General features: G+C 42.7%; 17 protein-coding genes across 17 annotated transcripts; 9 read left to right on the plus strand and 8 right to left on the minus strand.

Annotated features, from left to right (window-relative positions):
- Positions 1-144: 144 nt before the first annotated feature.
- Positions 145-699, plus strand: PAS_chr4_0409 (Hypothetical protein; the record flags this gene model as incomplete). The annotated part of the gene is made up of 1 exon (XM_002493792.1): positions 145-699. One exon carries the CDS (start codon positions 145-147, stop codon positions 697-699), a length of 555 nt encoding a protein of 184 aa, XP_002493837.1.
- Positions 700-874: 175 nt separating this feature from the next.
- Positions 875-2,263, plus strand: PAS_chr4_0410 (Hypothetical protein; the record flags this gene model as incomplete). Its single annotated transcript, XM_002493793.1, has 1 exon — positions 875-2,263. The coding sequence occupies one exon, from the start codon at positions 875-877 to the stop codon at positions 2,261-2,263; it is 1,389 nt and encodes a 462-aa protein (XP_002493838.1).
- Positions 2,264-2,504: 241 nt separating this feature from the next.
- Positions 2,505-3,950, plus strand: PAS_chr4_0411 (uncharacterized protein; the record flags this gene model as incomplete). Its single annotated transcript, XM_002493794.1, has 1 exon — positions 2,505-3,950. The coding sequence occupies one exon, from the start codon at positions 2,505-2,507 to the stop codon at positions 3,948-3,950; it is 1,446 nt and encodes a 481-aa protein (XP_002493839.1).
- Positions 3,951-4,075: 125 nt separating this feature from the next.
- PAS_chr4_0412 (60S acidic ribosomal protein P1) lies at positions 4,076-4,396 on the plus strand (the record flags this gene model as incomplete). Its single annotated transcript, XM_002493795.1, has 1 exon — positions 4,076-4,396. One exon carries the CDS (start codon positions 4,076-4,078, stop codon positions 4,394-4,396), a length of 321 nt encoding a protein of 106 aa, XP_002493840.1.
- Positions 4,397-4,726: 330 nt separating this feature from the next.
- Positions 4,727-5,407, minus strand: PAS_chr4_0413 (60S ribosomal protein L13; the record flags this gene model as incomplete). Its single annotated transcript, XM_002493796.1, has 2 exons — positions 4,727-5,316; positions 5,404-5,407. The coding sequence occupies 2 exons, from the start codon at positions 5,405-5,407 to the stop codon at positions 4,727-4,729; spliced, it is 594 nt and encodes a 197-aa protein (XP_002493841.1).
- A 512-nt stretch (positions 5,408-5,919) lies between these two features.
- PAS_chr4_0414 (40S ribosomal protein S16) lies at positions 5,920-6,505 on the plus strand (the record flags this gene model as incomplete). Its single annotated transcript, XM_002493797.1, has 2 exons — positions 5,920-5,955; positions 6,098-6,505. The coding sequence occupies 2 exons, from the start codon at positions 5,920-5,922 to the stop codon at positions 6,503-6,505; spliced, it is 444 nt and encodes a 147-aa protein (XP_002493842.1).
- Positions 6,506-7,188: 683 nt separating this feature from the next.
- Positions 7,189-8,601, plus strand: PAS_chr4_0415 (Cytosolic serine hydroxymethyltransferase; the record flags this gene model as incomplete). The annotated part of the gene is made up of 1 exon (XM_002493798.1): positions 7,189-8,601. The coding sequence occupies one exon, from the start codon at positions 7,189-7,191 to the stop codon at positions 8,599-8,601; it is 1,413 nt and encodes a 470-aa protein (XP_002493843.1).
- Positions 8,602-8,643: 42 nt separating this feature from the next.
- On the minus strand, positions 8,644-9,885 carry PAS_chr4_0416 (Alanine:glyoxylate aminotransferase (AGT), catalyzes the synthesis of glycine from glyoxylate; the record flags this gene model as incomplete). Its single annotated transcript, XM_002493799.1, has 1 exon — positions 8,644-9,885. The coding sequence occupies one exon, from the start codon at positions 9,883-9,885 to the stop codon at positions 8,644-8,646; it is 1,242 nt and encodes a 413-aa protein (XP_002493844.1).
- A 132-nt stretch (positions 9,886-10,017) lies between these two features.
- PAS_chr4_0417 (Hypothetical protein) lies at positions 10,018-10,866 on the minus strand (the record flags this gene model as incomplete). Its single annotated transcript, XM_002493800.1, has 1 exon — positions 10,018-10,866. One exon carries the CDS (start codon positions 10,864-10,866, stop codon positions 10,018-10,020), a length of 849 nt encoding a protein of 282 aa, XP_002493845.1.
- Positions 10,867-11,071: 205 nt separating this feature from the next.
- On the plus strand, positions 11,072-12,097 carry PAS_chr4_0418 (uncharacterized protein; the record flags this gene model as incomplete). Its single annotated transcript, XM_002493801.1, has 1 exon — positions 11,072-12,097. The coding sequence occupies one exon, from the start codon at positions 11,072-11,074 to the stop codon at positions 12,095-12,097; it is 1,026 nt and encodes a 341-aa protein (XP_002493846.1).
- A 72-nt stretch (positions 12,098-12,169) lies between these two features.
- On the minus strand, positions 12,170-14,626 carry PAS_chr4_0419 (Putative ATPase of the AAA family; the record flags this gene model as incomplete). The annotated part of the gene is made up of 1 exon (XM_002493802.1): positions 12,170-14,626. The coding sequence occupies one exon, from the start codon at positions 14,624-14,626 to the stop codon at positions 12,170-12,172; it is 2,457 nt and encodes an 818-aa protein (XP_002493847.1).
- Positions 14,627-14,970: 344 nt separating this feature from the next.
- PAS_chr4_0420 (Myristoylated subunit of ESCRTIII) lies at positions 14,971-15,585 on the plus strand (the record flags this gene model as incomplete). The annotated part of the gene is made up of 1 exon (XM_002493803.1): positions 14,971-15,585. The coding sequence occupies one exon, from the start codon at positions 14,971-14,973 to the stop codon at positions 15,583-15,585; it is 615 nt and encodes a 204-aa protein (XP_002493848.1).
- Positions 15,586-15,620: 35 nt separating this feature from the next.
- Positions 15,621-17,574, minus strand: PAS_chr4_0421 (uncharacterized protein; the record flags this gene model as incomplete). Its single annotated transcript, XM_002493804.1, has 2 exons — positions 15,621-17,491; positions 17,562-17,574. 2 exons carry the CDS (start codon positions 17,572-17,574, stop codon positions 15,621-15,623), a joined length of 1,884 nt encoding a protein of 627 aa, XP_002493849.1.
- Positions 17,575-17,783: 209 nt separating this feature from the next.
- Positions 17,784-18,026, plus strand: PAS_chr4_0422 (Subunit VIb of cytochrome c oxidase; the record flags this gene model as incomplete). Its single annotated transcript, XM_002493805.1, has 1 exon — positions 17,784-18,026. One exon carries the CDS (start codon positions 17,784-17,786, stop codon positions 18,024-18,026), a length of 243 nt encoding a protein of 80 aa, XP_002493850.1.
- A 175-nt stretch (positions 18,027-18,201) lies between these two features.
- PAS_chr4_0958 (uncharacterized protein) lies at positions 18,202-18,816 on the minus strand (the record flags this gene model as incomplete). Its single annotated transcript, XM_002493806.1, has 1 exon — positions 18,202-18,816. The coding sequence occupies one exon, from the start codon at positions 18,814-18,816 to the stop codon at positions 18,202-18,204; it is 615 nt and encodes a 204-aa protein (XP_002493851.1).
- Positions 18,817-19,033: 217 nt separating this feature from the next.
- On the minus strand, positions 19,034-20,371 carry PAS_chr4_0959 (uncharacterized protein; the record flags this gene model as incomplete). The annotated part of the gene is made up of 1 exon (XM_002493807.1): positions 19,034-20,371. One exon carries the CDS (start codon positions 20,369-20,371, stop codon positions 19,034-19,036), a length of 1,338 nt encoding a protein of 445 aa, XP_002493852.1.
- Positions 20,372-20,649: 278 nt separating this feature from the next.
- PAS_chr4_0423 (Putative GTPase that associates with pre-60S ribosomal subunits in the nucleolus) lies at positions 20,650-22,601 on the minus strand (the record flags this gene model as incomplete). Its single annotated transcript, XM_002493808.1, has 2 exons — positions 20,650-21,402; positions 21,795-22,601. The coding sequence occupies 2 exons, from the start codon at positions 22,599-22,601 to the stop codon at positions 20,650-20,652; spliced, it is 1,560 nt and encodes a 519-aa protein (XP_002493853.1).
- Positions 22,602-22,605: the final 4 nt, after the last annotated feature.

The raw sequence follows: 22,605 nt of genomic DNA on the forward strand, positions 1-22,605 counted from the left end.
CGAAGTGGGGCCTGAACGTCACTCTGGCAGGACGGGCTAGAAAATGCTCCTAGGCTGAGTCGCGGATATTCCCCGTACAAGTTTATCATCTAGCAATAATTGCCTCAAACCAGGAAGACCAGCAAAGTCACTCCATTGTATATAATGGCAAACATTCAAGAGCAGGTGGAAAATATCCCTGGATATGACCTCGTTATGGGGGCATGGGAAGACTATGCGGGAGATCACTTTCAGACCAAGGATCCTTACCGAGAAACCCTCCCCGATGGGAAGACACGCAAGAGAAAGCTTCCAGAAGGCGCTACAAAAGACGAAAAGAAATCCTGGAAATCTATCCAACGACGAGCATGGATTGATGATAAATGCTTTCTGGGTTGCCAGCCGGTGGATTGTGGTATTGGATTGGCCCCTGTAGTTGCATTTTTCATTCCAACCTTGGGGCCAATTGTAATCTACGTTGTCCACGCTAGATTGATCAAGGTGGCCTGTGATCAGTTTGATATTGGTCCTAAGCTTGAGGCAAAATTACATGCAAATATCCTGTTTGATCTACTTATCAGCCTGCCTCCTATCATTGGTGCCTTACTGGCGTGGTTAAACGGTTGCTCTACTAGAAACGCAGCGCTGATTCATTCATCAGTTGCAAAAAAGATTGTACAACGTCAAAGGATAGATGGAATTGACTATCACAGACAGTAAAAGCTACCGAAGTTAACCATTCACTCTGCCATTAGTGAATTGTTTTCATAGTCCCGTTTCGGTAAAAAACTATTTCTGTCAAGGCATCGATTGCCTGATTAGGCAATCGATCAACAATCATCAAAAACTAAAGAATAGATAGAACTTGACTTCTATCAGCACCTCTTTACTAGCCATGTCGACCGACTCAAATCTCGGTTATGGTATCAGTATTTCAGGAGGCTCAAGGTCAACCCAGTCTCTAGGGACGAGCAGAGTGACACCCTCGCGTAGTGCTAATCATGAGGGAAAGGAGAACAAGGCCTTTTCAATGATATCCCCAAAAAAACTAATCAACAAGTTGTCAAAAAGCAGTGTTTCTAGCAACAACACCAGCTCCTCTAACCATGACTCATTTGTTGATAGAAAATATAAAATTGAAATAGAAAATTCGTTCTCGGATAGATCTGTGTCGGAAGTTGACCTTCTGGAGGATTCGTTGGATACAACTGAGGGTGACTCTGGTGAGAACTTGGTTTCGACCCCAACCCAGGTTACTTTGAGACCAAAAAGAGGTAATTCACAGGATAGGAATGAGAATAGAGTGCTTAAAGAAAAGGAGACTGCTGTTAGGGAATCTCAGCGACATACGGGCTTTTTCACAGAAAGCATGTTGTCCCCTTCTGACGGCTCCAGACAGGATACTTCTGATTCTCCGGGCTCCATATCGATTCCAACGGCGGAACTCTCTAAAAAGAATCTTTCTGATGTATCTAAATCCACATCTGAAAACTCACATAACAGGAAATGGGAAGCTAGGTCCTCATTACTTCCAGAGAATTTGTCATCCATTCATCTAGATGATTCCCCAATAGAGATATATGAAGACGCAGAAGAAATTATAGACGAAACTGTTGAAGAGCCACGGTCATCAATTCCACTACAGAACGAATGGGAAATGGAAGATACGATACTAGAGGGCAGACTTGTACAGTCTGCATCTGATCCCGTGATAACTTCAAATGACATTAGTAAAGAGCTACGCAAATCAATATCTACGCCAGCCTTAACACACAGTGACCTAGTAGACTTTCGTAAAGTGATACCAGGCAGTTCTCATTATCACGTTTTTACAGATCCTAAATCTCCATTCACCGAGGATCCCTCACAGTTGGCATATCATAAGATCAGAGACCGAAATTTTGATGCCCACTATTCAACCGATCCCATTCGGTTGAGTTCGGGATCGAGCTCTGAGGGAAGTGACGAGAAGAATTTGTTGCTGGGCAGCAGAAAACCATCGGACCCTTACAGATTACCATACGAGGATGAAGACGGATACAGGTTCTGGACCAAGACACCACTCAACCGAGAGTGCCCCAAGAGAGTCGCCCTCTGGCTATTAGTAGGAGCCATTCTGGCTCCCCCGGTATGGATCATGATGTACGTTGGCTTCTTGGATTCCAGTGTGGGACGCCTTCCACCTAAGTACCGAGTAATTAGTGGAGTGCTTGCACTAAGCATGATCATCCTCACGGCGATGGGAATTGCTGTAGGGTTTGCATACGGGCTGAATAATAGATAGAGACAATATACCGAATTCTTCAGTACAGATTGGCCCACATAGCCTCGTTCAGTGATCCGACCCTCCCCGGCGGAATAAACTTGTGACCTACTCCCTAAATAGACCAGAAAAAAATCCCCAGACACTCTTGGCGGATTGTCCTCGTGAGCGAGCTCCCACAATCAAGGTCGCGAACCCCCGCTATCGCAATATTCTTAACTCTTGTAAATGATAGCCACGAAGGCAAACCATTGATTTCAGAATGGGAAACGTACCAACCAGAGAAGAGGCTAGTGCTGGTCGCCGGGCTTCCTCATTCTCTTATGAGCATCGTGCTATGGGTCATAGACCAAGCCACCCGTTTTCGCCACCCTCAATGGACGGAGCTAGTCTTCGCAAGAAAATGAAAGGAAAGGACAAGGATCGTAAGGAGAAGCGTCGTTTGAAGGAGGAACATGCCTACAACCTGATAGTCAGGCATACTGAAAATGTTGATGGGGGATTCTTAGCGCCTTATGGTACTTACCGATCGAACTTAGACTATGATACAAACATTGTCCGGAACTTGATAATAGACAGAAGAATCGCCCCATTTTATACTCCTCTGCAAGACTTTGAAGATGACTGGTCCGACGAAAAATTACTGGAGATTCTACGTTCACTTCCATTACACGCTCCTCTTACCGAAGATTCATTGGCACTAGAGCCGGAAGATGAAGATGACCATCGGTTGCACAGTTCTAACGGATCGTTTAGGAGGAAGGATAACCAGAAGTTTAAACAAACAATGGCAAAAAAGACTGCAGAGTGGCAGCAGGAGGCTCAAAGGTTGCAAGATCGTGATCGACACATTGCGAAACGTTCGTTAGGTGCAGTAGGTAATAATATAGCCCTGGATATCCCATCAGATGACCTATTGCTACTTCTTTATAGGAGGGCTTCCGAATGTCCAATTTGTTTCCTTTATTATCCTCAATTCTTTAATATCAGTCGTTGCTGTATACAACCAATTTGTACCGAGTGCTTTGTTCAGATCAAGCGACTTGACCCCCACCCTCCTCATGATGAAGAAGGAAATGAACAGTTGGATACGAATGGTGAACCGGAAACGCTAATTAGTGAACCTGCAAGATGTCCGTTCTGCGCCTCTATAGACTTTGGAATCACTTATGTACCTCCCCCATTCCGGACAGGTATTAATGCCATCCCACCGTCAGAATTCCGTTCCGCTATAACTACCATAGAAGAACTGGATGAGAATGCCATCGAGGATGATGCGCCAGACTCATCGACAACTACAATTATCACAGAATCAAAATCAAAAGCAAGGGCTAAGAAGTCCTACTCGATTGATCCTACAGTGCTACTAGATCAAGGAAGACATCGGCGAAATTCATTACCACCCAATTCGCCCAGTGTGATCACCACAGACACTATCCGAGCGGACTGGGTTGGCAAACTAGCATCGGCCAAGTCCAAACTGGCTCGGCGATCGGCTACCGCATCAGCAATTCATGCTACTTCCCTGATAACAGAGGAGGAGCATATATCTAACAGTCAAAGGAGAGCACTACGAGCAGCTAGACAAAACGACGAGATACATGAACTAGAAGAGCGTATGATTGAGGAGGCTCTTCGTCTTAGTCTTATGGAGAATCGAGACGAAGTGCAACGACGAAGGGCATCGGCCCCAGAGTCACGCACGTGATTATAATACATCATTACACCACGTAACTTTTCGAACATGGAAAAAAAAACCAGTGGGTCCTTCTCTCTTCTTCAAGGGATTAGTCCGCAATATCTGCTTAAACCGATTATCTCTATTAAACGAAGATGGCTACCGAAACCGCTTTATCATACGCCGCCCTTATTTTGGCTGATTCTGAGATTGAGATCTCCTCCGACAACTTGTTGGCTTTGACCACCAAGGCTGACGTTAAGGTTGACAAGATTTACGCTGACCTTTTTTCCAAGGCTTTGGACGGTAAGAACTTGAAGGATTTGTTCTTTAACATTTCCTCTGCCCCTGCCTCCGGTGCTGCTGCTGGTGGTGCTGCCGCTTCTTCTGCTGATGCTGAGGAGGCTGCTGAGGAGAAGGAGGAAGAGGCCAAGGAAGAGTCCGACGACGACATGGGCTTCGGTCTATTCGACTAGTTACATTCTAAATACGAATACACATGGTTTGAATTATAAATGATGTACCTTGCCTATGCCTAAGTGGCAGAAATTTTTGATTCTTTAATCTTTTCGTTTTATCTTGACGACAAGTCTAGGATCGATCGATCACTCCTTGTAAAGTCTAAGCTGTAACGATGTACATCTAGAAGTAGGGAGCTTAAGATATCTGGACTGTCCAAGCATATCTGGCCAATACTCCATTTGGTTGAAAAGTTTGTACAATCCACCAAACGAACTTCTACGATGTAGACCACTAGCCTACTATGTGTTACATTACTCCCGGATTCAATATACACTACAAAGCGTCTATTTCTTGTTAGCTTCAGCCTCGGCAGCCTCTTTAGCACGCTTAGCAACTTGACCAGCATACTTCTGGTCCAGTCTGGCCTGCTTCAAAGTCTCGAAGGCAGTCTTCTCAGGAACAACGACAGCTCTTGGGCCAACCTCAATGGCTGGTTGCTCAACTGGGAAGGAAGCACCCAGAGAGATTTGCTTAGCATCCTTGGCCTCAGCACGAGACTTGAAGACAACCAACTTAGATTGGTACTCCTTCAATCTTTGGACGTTCAACTCAAAACCCTCCTCGGATCTGTTCTTTCTTCTGGTGTCGACAGCAATACCAACGGTTCTAGCGTAGTTAGCGTTCAAACCAACAGCCTTAAGCTCTTCAATGGTGAATCCTCTTCCAGCTCTGACTTTTCTGTTGTGCTTGACGGTTGGGCATCTGACAATGGGTCTCAGAGAGTCCAAAGGTCTTGGAGCCAGATTGACAGCCTTAGCAGCTCTGGCGTTACGTCTGGAGGTTCTCTTTCCGGCCTGGTCCAAGTGGACTCTAACACGTTCTTGCCAGTGCTTTCTGAAGTGGTTCTTCAAAAGTGGTAAATTTTTAGAGATAGCTATAACTTGGTTAGTACTTCATTTGTCGGAAACGGTATTTGCTAGCACTACGAGAGCATAGTGCTTGGGTGATTTAAAGAACATACCCATCTTTGATTGTTGTAGTTAACCTGGAAGCTTTTTTTAACTTGGTGAAAATTTGTAAAAGGTGAGTGAAGGCACAGATCGAGAAAGATTTCGAGCAGGGGCTTCGTAACCAAAATCTGAAGGGAAAAGTGCTGGCGGGAGAGTATGCGCGGGTCTTCTTTGGAGATGGGCGGACGATGCTCGGTTCCCCAGGTGGACTATTTTTCACAAAGCAATTTAGTCTTATAATGCACGTGATCGCTCTAGTTTTGGGAGATAAATCGCGTGTATTTACAGGTCTGGCCTTCCTAGTTCAGTTACAGCAGTCACAAATTCGAGATTTAGATTTCTTTGCAAACAGTTATTTCAAGTCGTGCACTAACAGTCAATGGCTACACACTAACTGTTTCACCCTCCCAGTCAAACCTCTGAAAACGTTAACTCTTATTGTGCGACACACTACCTGATCGCTCACGCTCTCTCTCGGATTGTGAAAAAAATTGCTAACAAAAAACTTGTTCTTTGTAAGAGTAACAATGTCTCAAGAAGCTAAGTCCGTACAAAGTGTTCAGGTAAGTTCATCATTAAGGGGATTCGGTGTTCAGAATGTATCGCCGTTCACTTCCCAAGTATTATCGCTCTTTCCATTGGTAGGACTCATTTCTATCAGATGGGAGCACTATTGAAGAAAATCTAACTAACATCCATTTCTAGACCTTTGGTAAGAAGAAGTCCGCTACTGCCGTTGCCCACGTTAAACAGGGTTCCGGTCTTATCAAGGTTAACGGTTCACCTATCACTCTGGTGCAACCTGAGATCTTGAGACACAAAGTTTACGAGCCACTATTATTAGTTGGTTTGGACAAATTTGCCAACATTGACATCAGAATTAAGGTTACCGGTGGTGGTCACGTTTCCCAAGTTTACGCCATCAGACAAGCTCTTGCTAAGGGCTTGATCGCTTACACTCAAAAGTTCGTTGACGAGTCTACCAAGAACGAGTTGAAGAAGATTTTCCAGTCATACGACAGAACCCTGTTGATTGCTGATTCCAGAAGAAAGGAGCCAAAGAAGTTCGGTGGTCGTGGTGCCCGTGCCAGATTCCAGAAATCTTACCGTTAATCTATATATTGTGAAATATATGTTAGAAAGGATGAAATGGAGTTTTGATACTCTGGTTATTGTAGGAATCTTGAAGTGATTCAAGATCGCTGAAAGCGTATGTCTGGGTGAATTTTCTGATGATTCTAGGGGTACTGGTGATAGTCGATGATACTGGTTGATTCTAATTTCACTGGGGCTGGTCAAAATGCACATATCATGATCTTTCTTGAAACAAAATAGTTCATAATAGACAATGTTTAGCAAATCCACTCATCATTGCCAGATTAGAGACCTCAAGGACTAACTCTCCCACTATTCACATGTCAAGTGTACAATACTACTCAACAAAATTTGTTGGTGCATATTTCATCGAAATCCAGTCTTCTATGACACTCATAAATGACACCTTGAAATTGATGATTACCACTTATGGCACTAAAACGTTACTTCAGAAATGCTCGCTATTCAAAACGTCTTTCATACCGCCACTTCTTATTATAACCCGTCTACCTGCTCTCAGTATTCTGCAATGAATATTCACCCACGTAACCTCCGCATCTTGATTAATATCACCCACTGACTCTTCTGCTTATATAATCAATTGCACTATCGCGGCAGAGTCATTCCTCATGATCCATATAAGTTTCAATAATTTTCCTCCGCTACTGAAATTAACCAAACTACCCACCTATCCAAATAAAATGTCACACTACGCTTTGAGCCCTGAGCACAAGCAAATGGTTGAGGGCCATTTGGCTGAAACCGATCCCGAAGTTAACCAAATCATCAAAGATGAGGTCGACAGACAGAAGCACTCCATTGTTTTAATCGCTTCTGAGAACTTCACTTCCACTTCGGTGTTCGATGCTCTCGGAACCCCTATGTGTAACAAGTACTCTGAAGGTTACCCAGGGGCAAGATACTACGGTGGTAATGAGCACATTGACCGTATGGAAATTCTGTGTCAACAGAGAGCTCTTAAGGCTTTCCACTTGGATGGAAGTCGCTGGGGAGTTAACGTTCAAACTTTGTCTGGTTCTCCAGCCAACTTGCAGGTATACCAAGCTATCATGAAGCCTCATGACAGACTTATGGGTTTGGACTTGCCCCACGGAGGTCACTTGTCTCATGGTTATCAGACTGATACCAGAAAAATCTCTGCAGTCTCGACTTACTTTGAAACAATGCCTTACAGAGTCGATCTGGAAACTGGCATTATCGACTACGACATGCTTGAGAAGACTGCAGTTCTATACCGTCCAAAGGTCCTGGTTGCCGGTACCTCTGCATACTGTAGATTGATCGATTACAAGAGAATGAGGGAGATTGCTGACAAAGTTGGTGCATACTTAGTCGTTGATATGGCTCACATTTCTGGTTTGATTGCCGCAGGTGTCATTCCATCTCCTTTCGAATACGCCGACATTGTAACCACAACCACCCACAAGTCTTTGAGAGGCCCACGTGGTGCAATGATTTTCTTCCGTAAGGGTGTCCGTTCTGTCAACCCAAAGACTGGTAAGGAAATCTACTACGACCTTGAAAACCCCATCAATTTCTCCGTTTTCCCTGGCCACCAAGGTGGTCCACACAACCACACAATCGCCGCTTTAGCTACCGCTTTGAAGCAAGCTGCTACACCTGAGTTCAAGCAGTATCAGGAACAGGTTTTGAAGAATGCTAAGGCTCTGGAGAATGAGTTTAAGAGACTTGGATACAAGTTGGTTTCTGACGGAACTGACTCCCATATGGTCCTTGTTTCATTGAAGGATAAGGATATTGATGGTGCCAGAATTGAAACCGTTTGTGAGAACATCAATATCGCTTTGAATAAGAACTCCATTCCAGGTGACAGATCCGCTTTGGTCCCAGGTGGTGTTCGTATCGGTGCTCCTGCTATGACCACCAGAGGTGCTTCTGAGGAAGACTTCGTCAAGATCGCTAACTACATCGACAAATCTGTTCAATATGCTAAGAAAGTCCAAAGCGAGTTACCAATTGAAGCCAACAAGCTTAAAGATTTCAAGGCCAAGATCGCTGAAGGCTCTGACGAGATCACTCAACTCAAGAATGAGATTAGCGCCTGGGCAGGAGAATTCCCATTGTCTGTTTAGAATATAATTAGTGAACAAAAGAATATAAATAAATTACTACAACTATTTCTCTAACTCCTCCAAGGTCTCCTTGATCAGCCTGAAAACAATATCAACATCGTGTCTATCTTTTCCAACAGCAGAAACACCCATGTGCCCAACCCTAAAGTATTCGGTAGCAATTCCAGCGTAGATACCAGTGGACAGGGTCACTCCTTTTTCAGAAATTTTCTTCAACAAATCAGGTCCATTGATGGACTTGGGGAAGTAGACGGCGGTCAGCCCATTGGCACCAAATTCCCTCTTGGCGACAAGTTTTAGTCCCAAAGACTCTAAGTTGTCCTTAAACTTGTTAGAAGTTTCGGCGTGCTTGGCAAATCTGTTGTCAAGGCCCTGCTCCAAAATCTCTCTGAGAGATACACGGTATGCGTGAATCAACTGAATAGGAGGAGTGGCATAATAGGCACCCTTACCATGTTCATATGCTTGCATGATCGGAATCCATTTTTGCAAGTTAGCGTAGTAGGAAGTAGGCCTTTTTTTGGCGAAGGCCTTTTTAACTGCTCTCTCTGAGGCGATGGAGATGGAAAGACCTGCTGGGACTCCGACAGCTTTCTGAGAGGCAGTTAGGACGTAGTCCAAACCCCAGTTATCAAATTGAATGTCTTCAACACCAGCTGAACAAACAGCATCAACTACAACTAAGGCCTCAGGTTGAATGGAGCGGATTTTTTTTGCGATAGCCTCGACATCTGAAATAACCGCGGAAGATGTGTCGACATGAGTAATTGTGACAACGTCGTAGGACTTTGCAGAAAGAGCCTTCTCCACCTCGGAGAGGGGAACAGATTCTCCTAATGGAGCTTTAACGACGTCGACATCAGTTTCGGTGTAATAACTAAGGGCATCAGCGAGCCTGTCCGAAAAAAAACCAGTGGAAAAGACCAGAGTTTTCTCTCCTCGGTTGAGGAAGTTGGCACCGACTATATCCCAACCCAAAGAACCGGAAGCAGAAATTACTATAGGCTGTGAAGTTGGGTTGGAAGATTTGAACAACTTACGGGTATTTTGCAGAACTTCTTGGAAAACTGGAATAAAATCTGGTGAAGTATGAGCCTGACTTGGAGTTGACATGGCGTCCAACACATCATCGCTGAACTCGATTGGACCCGGGATCATGGTCAACCTGTGAGCGGGTTGTTTGGAATTAGGAATAGTGATGGTTGACATGCTTCTGATAGGTTGTACGAAGCGCTGAAGTTTGGAGAACATTGAGATGAGAAGCGGGTGTCGTTGAAATATCATCTCGCGGGTGTTTGGGGGTCTGACTCTAAACTGCAAGCGATGATGCGATGATGCCGTTGATGATGGATCGTGTGAAACACGACCAATAAGCTTTTTTTTTCAGTAGAACAACCTAGTATATGGTGACCCCCACTATCGTTTCAGCTTTGCCTGGATTCTTTGGAACTCTTCTTCGTCAATATCTGGGACTGCTGCCCTTTTGGTACCCCGTTTCTTACCTCGTTTGGATTTTACCTTTGCGTCCTCTTCGGTTTCCAGTTTATTTATCAACGAGTCCAACTTTTGATTAGATGATCGTTGTTTAGCCTGAATAATTGACTGTAGTCCTTGCAAGGTTGAAATATCCTGATCTGCTTTCTTTTGCTTCGCCAGTTTCTTCTGAAGCTTTTCAGCTTCAACAGCCTCCTTTTCCAATTTGCGCAATTGTCTCTTTATGAAGGATTTCCTATTGTGTTTGTACTTGTCCCATTTATTTGTAGTTTCAACCTGTTTGCTGTCTACCAATTCTGTTACCAAGTGGAAGATACGTTCTTCTTCACTCTCGTCAAACTCGAGATGAGGAATGGCCTCAAAGAGCTTTGGAACGTCCATTTCATAAAATTGGAGAGCATCAATAATATCTTGCTTCTCTTCATCACTTCCCTTGTACTTTTCTCTATCTTCTTCAATCAAATCCTCAGTGACTGGCTGGCTTTTCATCGTCTCAAAGTACTCTTTCCAATCGAACCCATCTTCGTCTAGGGCAGTGTCATCTAGTGACCCTGTACTGTCGTATCTTTTCCTCCTTTTCGAGTCAGAGAGAATTGAATAAGCAAACTGGATCTTTTGGAAATGTTCGTCATTTGATGAGTCTGATCCAGATTTCTTATCAGGATGGTGTATCAGGCATAATTTGTAGTAGGACTTTTTAATTTCCACAGGTGTAGCTTCATTGTTCACACCAAGAATTTCGTATGGTTCAATTTCAAAAGGAACAGCCATGCTTTAGGAGATTTCTAGGCAATGTTTTTGGGAATGCAATAAGAACAGTTGGTGCAACGCGTCCTAGTGACTTTTTCTCACCCGTCCATTGTGGGGGTGCGCACATTACCGAGTGACAAAAATGAGCTTAATACTCACCTTTGCAAACTACCAGAAGCTTGCTTCCTCACTAGGCAAACTCACCTTCATCTAAACTATTTTCAAAATGGTGCATAAGGCTGAATACTTGGACGACCACCCAACTCAGATTTCCAGCATTCTTTCAGGAGGTTACAACCACCCATTACTTCGTGAATGGCAACATGAACGTCAACTCAACAAAAACATGTTCATCTTTCCCCTGTTTGTCACAGATCGACCAGACGAAGAAGAACTTATTCCTAGTCTACCTAATATCAAGAGGTTTGGCGTTAACAAGTTGATTCCTTATGTAGGAGGTTTGGTTTCCAAAGGATTGAGGGCGGTGATCCTATTTGGTGTTCCTCTGAAGCCCGGTGTGAAAGATGAAGAAGGAACGGCCGCTGATGATCCAGAGGGACCTGTTATCCAAGCCATCAAACACTTGAGAAAGAACTTTCCTGACCTGTATATCATCACCGATGTCTGTCTATGTGAGTACACCAGCCATGGACATTGTGGAATACTATATGAGGATGGCACTATCAACAGAGAGCTCTCAGTCCGTCGTATTGCTGCTGTAGCTGTCAAATATGCTCAAGCTGGAGCCAACTCTGTGGCTCCTTCTGATATGACTGACGGCAGAATAAGAGATATTAAAGAAGGCTTACTAAGTGCAGGACTGGCACATAAAACGTTTGTTATGTCCTACGCTGCAAAATTCTCTGGTAATTTGTATGGCCCTTTCAGAGATGCTGCAGGTTCCTGTCCATCTCAAGGGGACAGAAAATGTTACCAGCTTCCTTCTGGAGGAAAAGGGTTGGCCCATCGTGCTCTGATTCGTGATATGAATGAAGGCACTGATGGAATTATTGTCAAACCATCTACATTCTATTTGGACATTGTCGCTGATGCTTATCAGCTTTGTAAAGACTATCCTATCTGCTGTTACCAGGTTTCTGGAGAGTACGCCATGCTACATGCAGCGGCAGAGAAGAATATTGTTGATCTGAAATCAATCGCTTTTGAAGCTCATCAAGGATTCTTGCGGGCTGGAGCTCGTTTAATCATTAGTTACTTTACCCCTGAATTCCTGGAGTGGTTATCTGAATGATCGTTCATCGACTCTGTATTACTTGTACATATTCATATACACCGATTGTATATTTCTACAGCATTATATATTTTAGTTGTCCTCTTCGGCGTCCTTGTTATCTCCGTGTGGTCCACCTGTCGTCTTACTCCAGCCCAATCGACGGTTCAACCTTTCGTACTTTTGTCTATCTCGGTCACTCACACTTGGGTTGACACTATCCAGTGCAGTTTCAAAATCTGATGGTGTAACCATGATTTGTTCCGAGTCTGATATGCAGATATCTTCGACTCCTTGGTTAATCTCAGTGAAAAACCGTCTTTTCAATGAAATAACACCAGCTTCCCTAACCAACGAAGACAAATCGGCTCCTGAAAAATTACGACATCTTTCGTCGTGTGCAATTGATTCAAGGTTGACATCTGAGGAAATTGGAGTTCCATTCACCCTGATCACAGTCTTCATTATTTCTAATCGTTCATCAGCCGTAGGTAGCTCGATGTATAAGGTTTTATCCAACCTACCTGGACGGAGCATTGCAGGATCAATCATATCAGGTCTGTTGGTAGCTCCGATCACAAAGATGCCCTTACGGTCATTCAATCCGTCCAGTTCGGTTAACAGTGTATTCACCACTCTTGAGCTCGACTCTGATAATGAGGCATCTCTACGTGGGACCAAAGCATCTAATTCATCAAAAAAAATCACACATGGAATTGATGCCCTTGCACGAGAGAAAACTTGTCTGATAGCCTTCTCTGATTCACCAACATATTTATTCAATAATTCTGGTCCTTTTATAGAAATGAAATTTGCCTTTGACTCATTGGCAACTGCTTTGGCTAAAAGGGTTTTACCACAACCAGGAGGTCCCCACATTAAAACACCAGCAGGGGCAGTGATACCAACTTTCTCATAAATTTCAGGTCTTTTAATAGGCTGAACAATAGCCATATGTAATTCTACCCTGGTCTTGGATAGAGCACCTACACTTTTCCAAGTGACATCAGGCACCGTAGCAAATCCCTCTCGTTTGGCGGTTGGTTGAATAGTGGGTAATGCAGTAATGAAATCTTCATAAGTGATTGACAATGGAGCCAACTGTTCCTCCGTCAGAGGATGAGGATGCTTAAGTAGAAACTTTTGAATAGTCGAGAGGTGAGTTAATTCTCTGGTTTTGTCTGTGATTCCCTCGTCTATGTCCATGGTGTCCTCATCTTGCTTTTCTTCCTCGTACATAGCTTCTATGAATTTCTTTTCCTGTTCTTGACTCAACGTGCTGAAGATCCTTTTAATAGCGGAAATTCCAGCTGCGCTAACAAGTGCTTTGAGATCCGCACCAACATATCCTGGAGTCATCTTTGCAAGTTTCATTAATTGAAGATCCCCGCTTGCTTTGATAGTTTTCATCATTGATTCCATGATGTTATAACGAGCTAACTCATTGGGAACATTGATACAGATCTCTCTATCGAATCTTCCTGCCCTTCTCAGTGCAGGATCCAACGAGTCTGGCCTATTAGTGGCTCCTATTATGATTACCGGCTTACCATCTGTCTTATCCAGTGATAACTCGTCCATAGAAGTCAACAGTTGGGCTACGATCCTTCTTTCCATTTCTCTTTGGGCTCCGCCATCTCTCTTTGGCGTAATAGCATCAATTTCATCAAAGAATATCAAACAAGGGGCTAATTCTTTAGCCTCTTCAAAGATTCCTCTGATCTTTTTCTCGCTCTCACCAGACATACCACTTACCACAGAAGGGGCGCTCAGTGAAATAAAGGGCACTTGAAGCTCACCAGCAAGGGCATTAGCAATAGTCGTCTTCCCACAGCCTGGTGGGCCATGTAAGAGTACACCTCTAGGAGGGTGTATACCTGTAGCGAGGTAGATTTCAGGATGAAGAATTGGCATACCAACCACTTCCATTAGTTCAGTAATGATATCGTCTAATCCACCGAGTTGTGATAGCGTAAGGGAAGGCGGTGTTCTGTCTTTACTTTTGATTCTCTTGTTAGGCTTTTCAGAGTCTTTTCCTTTCCTCTTTTTCTCTTTCTTATCAGAAGTCTCAGTATTGGCATCGTTTTCGTCAGATTTCTCCTCAGATTTGTCTTTTTCGTCTTTCTCATCCTCTTTAGGCCCAGATCCCCAGAGACCAACAATACTTCTGTTCATCGAATTTGTGTCTACGACCTCCATCAGGTTCTTTTCGGCCAGAAATGTCTCCTTGTCGATTTCTTCATCGAGTCCTAGACCCTTCAACTCTTCGGACTCTTCCAGTTTGATCTCCTTCCAAACTTTCTCTATGGCCTTTTCTAAAATGAATTTCTTGGTCCTCTTCAAGGAGAAATCAGATCCTTGGGCATACAGTAAAATTTCCGATGCCTTTAGGTCTCTAGCTAATACTGGGAAAGTACTTGCCTCCTCTTGGCCGTTCTTAGCATTCTTGATCTTCAGACGTTCTGTCTTTTCGTCCAGCAGTTTGGATATCGCATTAGTGATCTTATCCTCCAAGTCCTTTGATATCACAATGGGTCTGGATTTAGCCATGCTGGTTGATGTAGTACTAAATTTCTTTACGAGATTACTTTTTATTTTTCTGGCCCCAACACCGCAATGACTAGGGGTGAAATCTAAGGGGTATACATGTATTTCGGAGATGACAACTGATCTGAATTGTAGGGAGGGAACGATATCAGCGATATCTTACTATTCATAGAGATCAGTTATTAAAGTTTTCGGTCACAAGAACGGCTGGGAGCAGTATTATTCTACTCATTTTTCCGTGAACAGTTTAAGGATCAACTTGATCTTTAAGGCGCGAAGAAGGAACATCTAACCCTGTTGCTTACCTATCCCCAGACAAGATTCAAGTTTATCCTTGTCCGCACACAATGGGAAATTCGGGGTCTAAAGGATTGTCGGAGCAAGACAAGGCCATTTTGCAACTCAAATTGCAAAGAGACAACTTGCACAAAGCACAAACAAGAATAAACCTAGTCATAGAGAAAGAAAATCAAGTCGCACGACAACTATTGCGAAATGGCCAGAAAGAAAGAGCAAAACTGGCTTTACGAAAGAAGAGATACCAAGAAAGTTTGATAAAACAGGTTTTTGGTCAAATGGACACTTTGGAGCAGCTGATTTCAACGATAGAGTTCAAGCTCATTGAGAAGGATGTTCTGTACGGACTACAAGAGGGAAACAAGGTTCTGGGACAACTCAACAACGAAATGTCTCTGGACAAAGTTGACAAAATTTTAGACGAATCAGATGAAGCAATTAGATACCAGGAAGAGATTACTGATCTCTTGGGTACTCGTATGAATCAAGCTGATGAAACTGCCGTAGAAGAAGAATTGGAAGCCTTGGAAAGAGAGACTAAGAAAACGGTTGTACTACCTGATGTGCCAACTGTAAGGGTTGGAGTAGAGGATGATAAGGAAACAAGAAACGAACAAAAAGAAGATAAGCCTTTACAAACACAGAAAACTCCAGTTGCTGCTTAGTCAATTGCAACTTCTATTATTATTTATTAATCAATCTACTTGGCACCATGGCTGTTCCTCAGAATATTTCTCCGGAACCTGAGTTCTTTGGATCCCTTACCCATTCTTTTATGAAAGGTTACGTATGGTGCGGCAATAATTTTTCCATTCCTTCTAGCAACATCTGTCTGGTCACATATCAGCTTGGGTGCTATTTCTCCTATAGGTATTTCGGTTCTTCCTCTTATCAAGATCAACGTTTGGTCCGATGACCGGGCAGGGGTCGAATTTTTGGGCATATAGACATTGAATACCTTCCGAACAAGGTCAACGGAGTGAATGAGGGCATGACCAAAGAAATGACAGCCCTCCAAATCGTAAAGATCATCAAATGCTGTTGAGAAAACAGAATCAGAGACATAATTAGGTAAACCTTTAGTAATGGATACGTTTCCTGAGGAGAAAAGATCTTCCACTTTCGTTGCTGGGACTGAGTACACGGCTACGACGCAGCCGTCCAATGCTCCAGGGATATCATCATGATGCAATTCATAGGCATCTAGAATTGTAACAAAACTGATGGCCACACCGTCAATTAGAGCATTATCAGAAAAGGAAACTCGGTACGGAGCTTTATGCAATAGGGGTGTAAAATTATATCTTGGTAGTGGGGAAATTTGGTGGAAGTATTGAAGAATTCGTAAACTTCTCAAATGGGAGGGTAAAGATTTGGCAGTATTATAGTTATGGACGCCAGTTATCTTTAAAAACAATTCTGTTCGCAAACTGTTCATCAGCTCATTCTCTTCGTCTGAATCAGGGTATGTTAAGAAGATTACCTGAGTGGGTTTGATAAAGCTACACATGTCTTTTAGTAACTCAATCCCAAACCCTTTTATCCAGCCAGGTGTATTTATTAATAATGGTAAGTTCTTCTTGTGTAAGTGACACCAATAGTAGTTTGTTAATGCTTTCATAGCTGAGATGTATCTTGTGGGTTGCCTACTGGGAGATGAAAATCCCGTATAATGCTCAACTAAAAGCTTACACTGGTGCATGTTCATACCAAAGATAGGAGAGTCAACCTCTGACAAACTTATGCAATCTTGGGAAGAGAACTCTGGTTGTCCAGGGTCAATGTCCATCACGTTCACTGTGGTTGATTGTAGTAACTGATTGATTAAATTTGTCACGAAAGTTGATTTCCCGCTGTTTTTGGTTCCAATAACCAAGATTCTAGATCCTTTTGTCACTGTGTTCATAGCCAATTTCCACTGGTCAGATATAAGTGTTCCCGATGTACGAGATTTTTGGGGTGGTAAGATGGGAGTGAATGTGTGCCCATAGAATTTTGCCTCGTATGGAGACAGTGACTTCTTGGAATCCGAAGAAACGAAGGAGAAGATATTTCTTAGTGGTGGTAGCAATTCTCCCACATTTTGGAGACCTGTTGAGTAATCCCTTACTAATATCACTGATTGAAAGCTCTGTGAGAGCACACTTGAGGCATCATCTGAATGGACAGATTTTATTACTGGGAGAGCCTTAAACATTGGAGCAACAACATTTACTGGATTAGATCCTGAATTCATTGAAATCCCGTTCACTATTACAGCTCCTTTTTGCACAGATAGTTCGTATTGACCTCCAAGCAAAAGATACTCCTCTTCTTTCAAGGAGAATCGCACATAAGTCTCGCCAAACACAACATTTTCTTCAGTAACTGTGAAGTTGGAAGTATCCAAAGGTTCAAGAGCAGATGTCTCCAAAAATTCTTGTATCTGAAACTGATTCAACGTATCGGATTCCTCGGACAAGCCGTTGGTAATCTCTTCCTCTCTGGGGTCTGCTGAATCATTCAACTCTAAATCTGGAGTATCGTCCCGAGATGTGGGTGTAGGGTGATTCAGAGCTGCAAACGCACTCGCTTAAAATGTTAGTACACGCTCTGTTCCAAGGAGCAGGTATTCTGCTCCACTGCTGAGTGACACACATACATTTGCTACCCATTTGAAGCCCCCTAATCTTTCAAATATCTTTCAATATTGATAGTCTAAAGATTCAGATAGAGATCACGTGCCTCATACTTTCTCCCACACAACTCTGGAGTAGTGCACGACTTAGTAGGGCCAATCAGATGGTCGAGATGTCATGTCAGACCATTGAACTACAGACCAAGCCTGAAAAATCAAGCTTACAACCTCAAGAATACACATACAATGTCTGAAAACATCGAGTTAAAAACCGTGGGCTTTGATGCTCGTTTCCCTCAACAGAACCAAACCAAGCACTGTTACCAATCATACCTTGACTACCACAAGTGCATTACAGTTAAGGGTGAAGACTTTGCGCCATGTAAGGTCTTCTGGAAGACATACAACTCTCTGTGCCCAAGTGCATGGGTTGAAGAATGGGATGAGCAAAGAGAAAAAGGAATTTTCCCAGGAAACTTGAAAGTTTAATCCACAGAAACCTTTCAGACAGGATAAACCAGACCATGTACCATGTTTACTTATTTATTTAGACTGGTGATTAAGCACTTAAATTATACTAAATTATACTAAATTAACTTATATTATTGTATGGTTACATTGCTGTGTTGCAAGAGTTTGTTTTCAGAGAAGAGAGCGTCAATGGTTATTTGCTCTTTTGGAAGCTCCACCCGTTCATTATTAGGCCCTGGTCTTGTGATATGGAGGCTCCTGAGCGGGCAAACCTTAGATATACCGTTAAAATTGGAACACTGATCGGTTTCTCAACTTCTAGAAGTTCTTTGTCTTGTTTCGTTAGGGGATTGTTCATTATTTCTGATCTTCTTGATGCATCATCGTCAACCGATTTGTACTCTGTGGAGGGAGCTCGGCTGGGTTTGAGAACCCTGAGATAATCTAGTTTGTTGTATTGGTGATATTCAACGAATTCTAGCGTAACATTGCTGTCTCCAATAATGGTATCTGAATTGTTTTCATTTTGCAATGCTTTTTGTTTGATTATTTCTAGGATGGTGAACATTTTTTGGATATTTTCATTCTGGGCTGTGAGAACAATGGAGTCGTCACCTCCTATTAGTATCTGTAGTAGCCTGTCTAAGGTTTTCTTGACGTTAGCATTTTTTTTGATTATCAAACAATTAGTATCTGGGACCCTTAGCTTTTGGGGTAAACTTTGACTCATTTGCTCAATTGATGATATTTCAAACTTCGAAGAGTCGTCCATTTTTTGTCTTTTCTTTGAGGATTCATATCGGGACATCTCTAAGTCCTTTGAAACCAAAGGAGAACAGACGTATTTAATTAAGGAGGAGAGGTTGTGAAAGTCGATGTATACCACGCAATTTTTTTTTTTGAACGATAACGTTCGCTGGGAGGTGCATTCGAATAAAAGCTTAGTAGGACTAATTTCCTCAACCCAAAAAGGACACGCGTAACATCAAATCTAGCTTGATAAAGAGATTGACTACTTGGTTCCCTCATTTACTCCTCTCCTTATTACTTGACCTCTGCATTTTCCTCAATGACTTCAGCTCTTTCCACTTGACCAAAATAATTGATCGAGCGACCAACTCGTTAGGTTCACAGCCAAGTTCGGATTGAATGAATTTTGGATCAAGTAGCTCCTCATTCTTTGTAACCCCGTATAGTTTTAAAACCCCTGCCAGTTTTCTCCATTTTTCAAGACCCCAGGTGTCCAATTGTTTCGCTCTAGTTGATTCGTCAAGAGATTCCAAGTTTTGCTTATTCAACGCCCTCTCGTCATCCAAGCCACTTAACAACTCTCCCTCACCATTCTGGTTGTTGGATGAGCTATCAAACTCCAACATTCTACTATTCATGCTCACATATGTATCATCAGTTGCCTTCTCGCTCAAAAACGTATTGTTTGGAATAACTCTACGGGATGGTCTTCCTAAGCGAGTCTTCTCCAACTTCTTGGAGTGAATGAAGCTCCGAGCCTTGGAGATTGTATCGGAGACATCGTATTCAGAAAATTGACCATTTAGATATTCCTTTTGCGTAGAATCAGAACCTCTGTTCGCTTTCACGGTATTCAATCCACTGTTGAGCGTGTTTGAGGAAGTTCTAGATCGTTTGGGTCTCTGTTGATTCTCACTTGACTCATCGACTCCTTCATAATTAGACATACTCTGAAAAGTCCTAACTCTTGCTCTCAAGGGAGTGTGTAGTATGAAATCGTTTTGTGGCGGACTTTCGGCACTCAAACTTTGTGTTTTAGCAGTAACTTCAGGCGTCTTCTTAGGTCGAACAATTCCGTCGAAACTTGTTAGTTTTGTAGCTCTAACCGGTGTTTCATTGTTGAATTCTTTGGCAGTTTTATCCATTGTTGGATATTCCTCATATTCGAAGTCTGTGTCTCGGCTGCTGATATCATCATCGATGCTGATCAGATCAGTTAATGGAGGAGGACTTCTCTTGGGTTCGTCCACAGGAATTGAATGGGCATCTTTCGATTCTTTCGGCGGACTCTTTTCTGGCGTATCTTGTTTTGCAGGTTGAGGTAGTGGTGGTTCTCTCTGAGGCAGTTTAATAGGGCTCAGATTGTTGCGCATAGGGTCATCCCTAACTTCTGGGGGAAGATTTTGTTGAAAGGCAGCAGGGCGCCTTTTGAGACCCTTGTGCTTAGGTGTTTTATTCAACAACATTATTGGATCATTGAAATCACCCTGAATGCTACTTGTTACCTTGAACGGTGATATCTCAAACTTGGGGTTCTTGGTTTCACCATTGGTTTCCGTGTCTTTTTCCTGATCTTTCTTCAGGATATCAAGTTCAGGCTGGGGATAAAGCATGGCTTTTACAATATTCAAATGGGTATTAAGAACAGCAGCCAAATATCGATTTAACCTCAGTTGTGATACGAACTGTGATTGTTAATTACTGGATTTGTAGTGATCTGTGATGTTGCAAGCACGTCTGAAGCTTATGTAAACCAAGTTACTACAAGATCACCACAGCAAAGGTCGCGTCCTTCTAAAGGTATCACGATGTCGGATGTTGCAAGTACGTCAGAAAGAAAAATATTCAAGATTCCCTTCCACATTAAACTAATATACATATGGCCATCAAACTAATCTAATTTTACTTCAGTATCTTCGAGATCCTTTTCGTCTTCCCTTAAACGCAACTGTTCGGTAGTCTCAGCATTTTTGGCGGCTTCACGTTCCTCACGGGCTCTCTTATGATGGGCTTTCTTATCTTCACCTTCTCTGGTTTCAGTATCTTCGGGCGGTGGCACGAACCATGGAATCTTACCCCTGTTGAAATCGTTGAGCACTTGCTTGGCAATACTGGTTTCGTCAGGCTCGCCTCCTTTGAGAAGTCTTCCGTATTTTCTGGCTAGAATCTCAAGGAAATCGGTAGTATCCTCCCATCCACTGATCTCATATGTCCTCTCTATATGTTGTCTTTTACAACGCTTCAGAACACTAGGAATAAACTGTTCAGGATTAGAAACGTTCTCTACTCTTACAACACCTCGTAGAAGAATGTCTGTCTCAGTATCTTTGGTTGATGGTGGCACAATACCAGGACAATCAATCAGGAAAATACGTTTCATCAAGGTGATATACTGCCACACCTTGGTCTCTCCGGGAATGGGAGCCACCTGGCAGACCTTCTTACGACGCAATGTGTTAATGATACTAGATTTCCCTGTGTTTGGGTACCCAATGAAACCGACAGAGATCTGTTTACGATCTTGATGCAATACTGAAAACTGTCTCAAAAGTTGAATCAGAGATCCTTTTCCAAATGAGTTTGTAATTGAAGCATGGAATGCCAAGGTTGGGTGAAATTTGGACAAATGCTTAACCCATGCAGCCTAAAAATGTTAATAACCGAACCAATTATGAAAACAACTACGAGTAAAGGGGAAAAAGAAAAAAAAAAATAGATCCATCGTGGTTTGAGGCAACAAAGAATGTCAAACACTTTACTACGAGCACCTCCATTAGAAGCCTTTCGACGGAGGGCTCAACTCATAAGTGAATGAATATCATAAGAGGAAAAAACATCCTCCCGCTGACAAGTTCCAAGACGGAAAGACAGCACTGATATACATTTATCTTCCAATCCTGTAACAGATTAACTCAATCGTAAACGTTTACAACGTAATAAGAAAATCCTGACTAGAGCATTGGTGTTTGAATATCTCCATTTCTTGAATGAATCACTCAGCTTTTCACTTCTCCCTTTTACTTTTCGTATACTTACTGCTACCCATGTAGGTACTAAATCACACTTGTTCAAAACAAAAATCAGATGCTTATGGGCACACTCTTTCTTAATATACTTTTCAATTACTTCACAACGTGTTCCGAGTGGGTCTCTAGCATCCAATACTTGGATGACGACATCAGAAGAGTCAATAACTTTATAAAGTTCATTCCAGATTCTTTTAGATTGTCCCTTGCTGAAAATGGCTTCCTTGGCTTCTGTTGAAACACCATCTTCTTCGTCATTCTCTCCCATAAGACCAAGAGTAGAATTCAATTCCAGTTGCTCTTGGTATTTAACATGATCGCCATCAGTTATGGCTGCCAATTCCTCCAAAGAAGAAGCGGCAACGTTAGCTTTCTTTCTTTGAGCTTTTGGACCAAAAGTCTTTTCATACGATTCAGTCTCCAGAATATTAGGTCTAGCAGCCTTGGTGTCATCCTTTTCTTCCAACAAGGACATTGGTAATTTATTTCTCTTCAAAAGTACTTGGTAAGAATCATGTTGCTTCTCTCCCAAAGCATCTCTGAAATGTGTCAATGCGTCTTGGGAAATAACTCTTGTGTTTCCAAACCAACGTCTATTTGGATCTACCCTAGCAGTAGGGACCTTAGTGTCTTGCAAGTAAGCTGCCTTGATAATATCACCTTTGGCATTACGAACGGCCCGGCCCTGTTTATACATGTTCAGATGTTTCACCTTCTTGGCATCTCGATAGAAATTCTCACCCTTGACACGAAGATTACCATCTCTAAGGTCATTCTCCTTAACTCTTCTCTGCTTCTCTTTTTTAGCTGTACCCATAGTT

This window comes from Komagataella phaffii, chromosome 4, assembly GCF_000027005.1.
Source record: "Komagataella phaffii GS115 chromosome 4, complete sequence".
Taxonomy (NCBI): domain Eukaryota; kingdom Fungi; phylum Ascomycota; class Pichiomycetes; order Pichiales; family Pichiaceae; genus Komagataella; species Komagataella phaffii.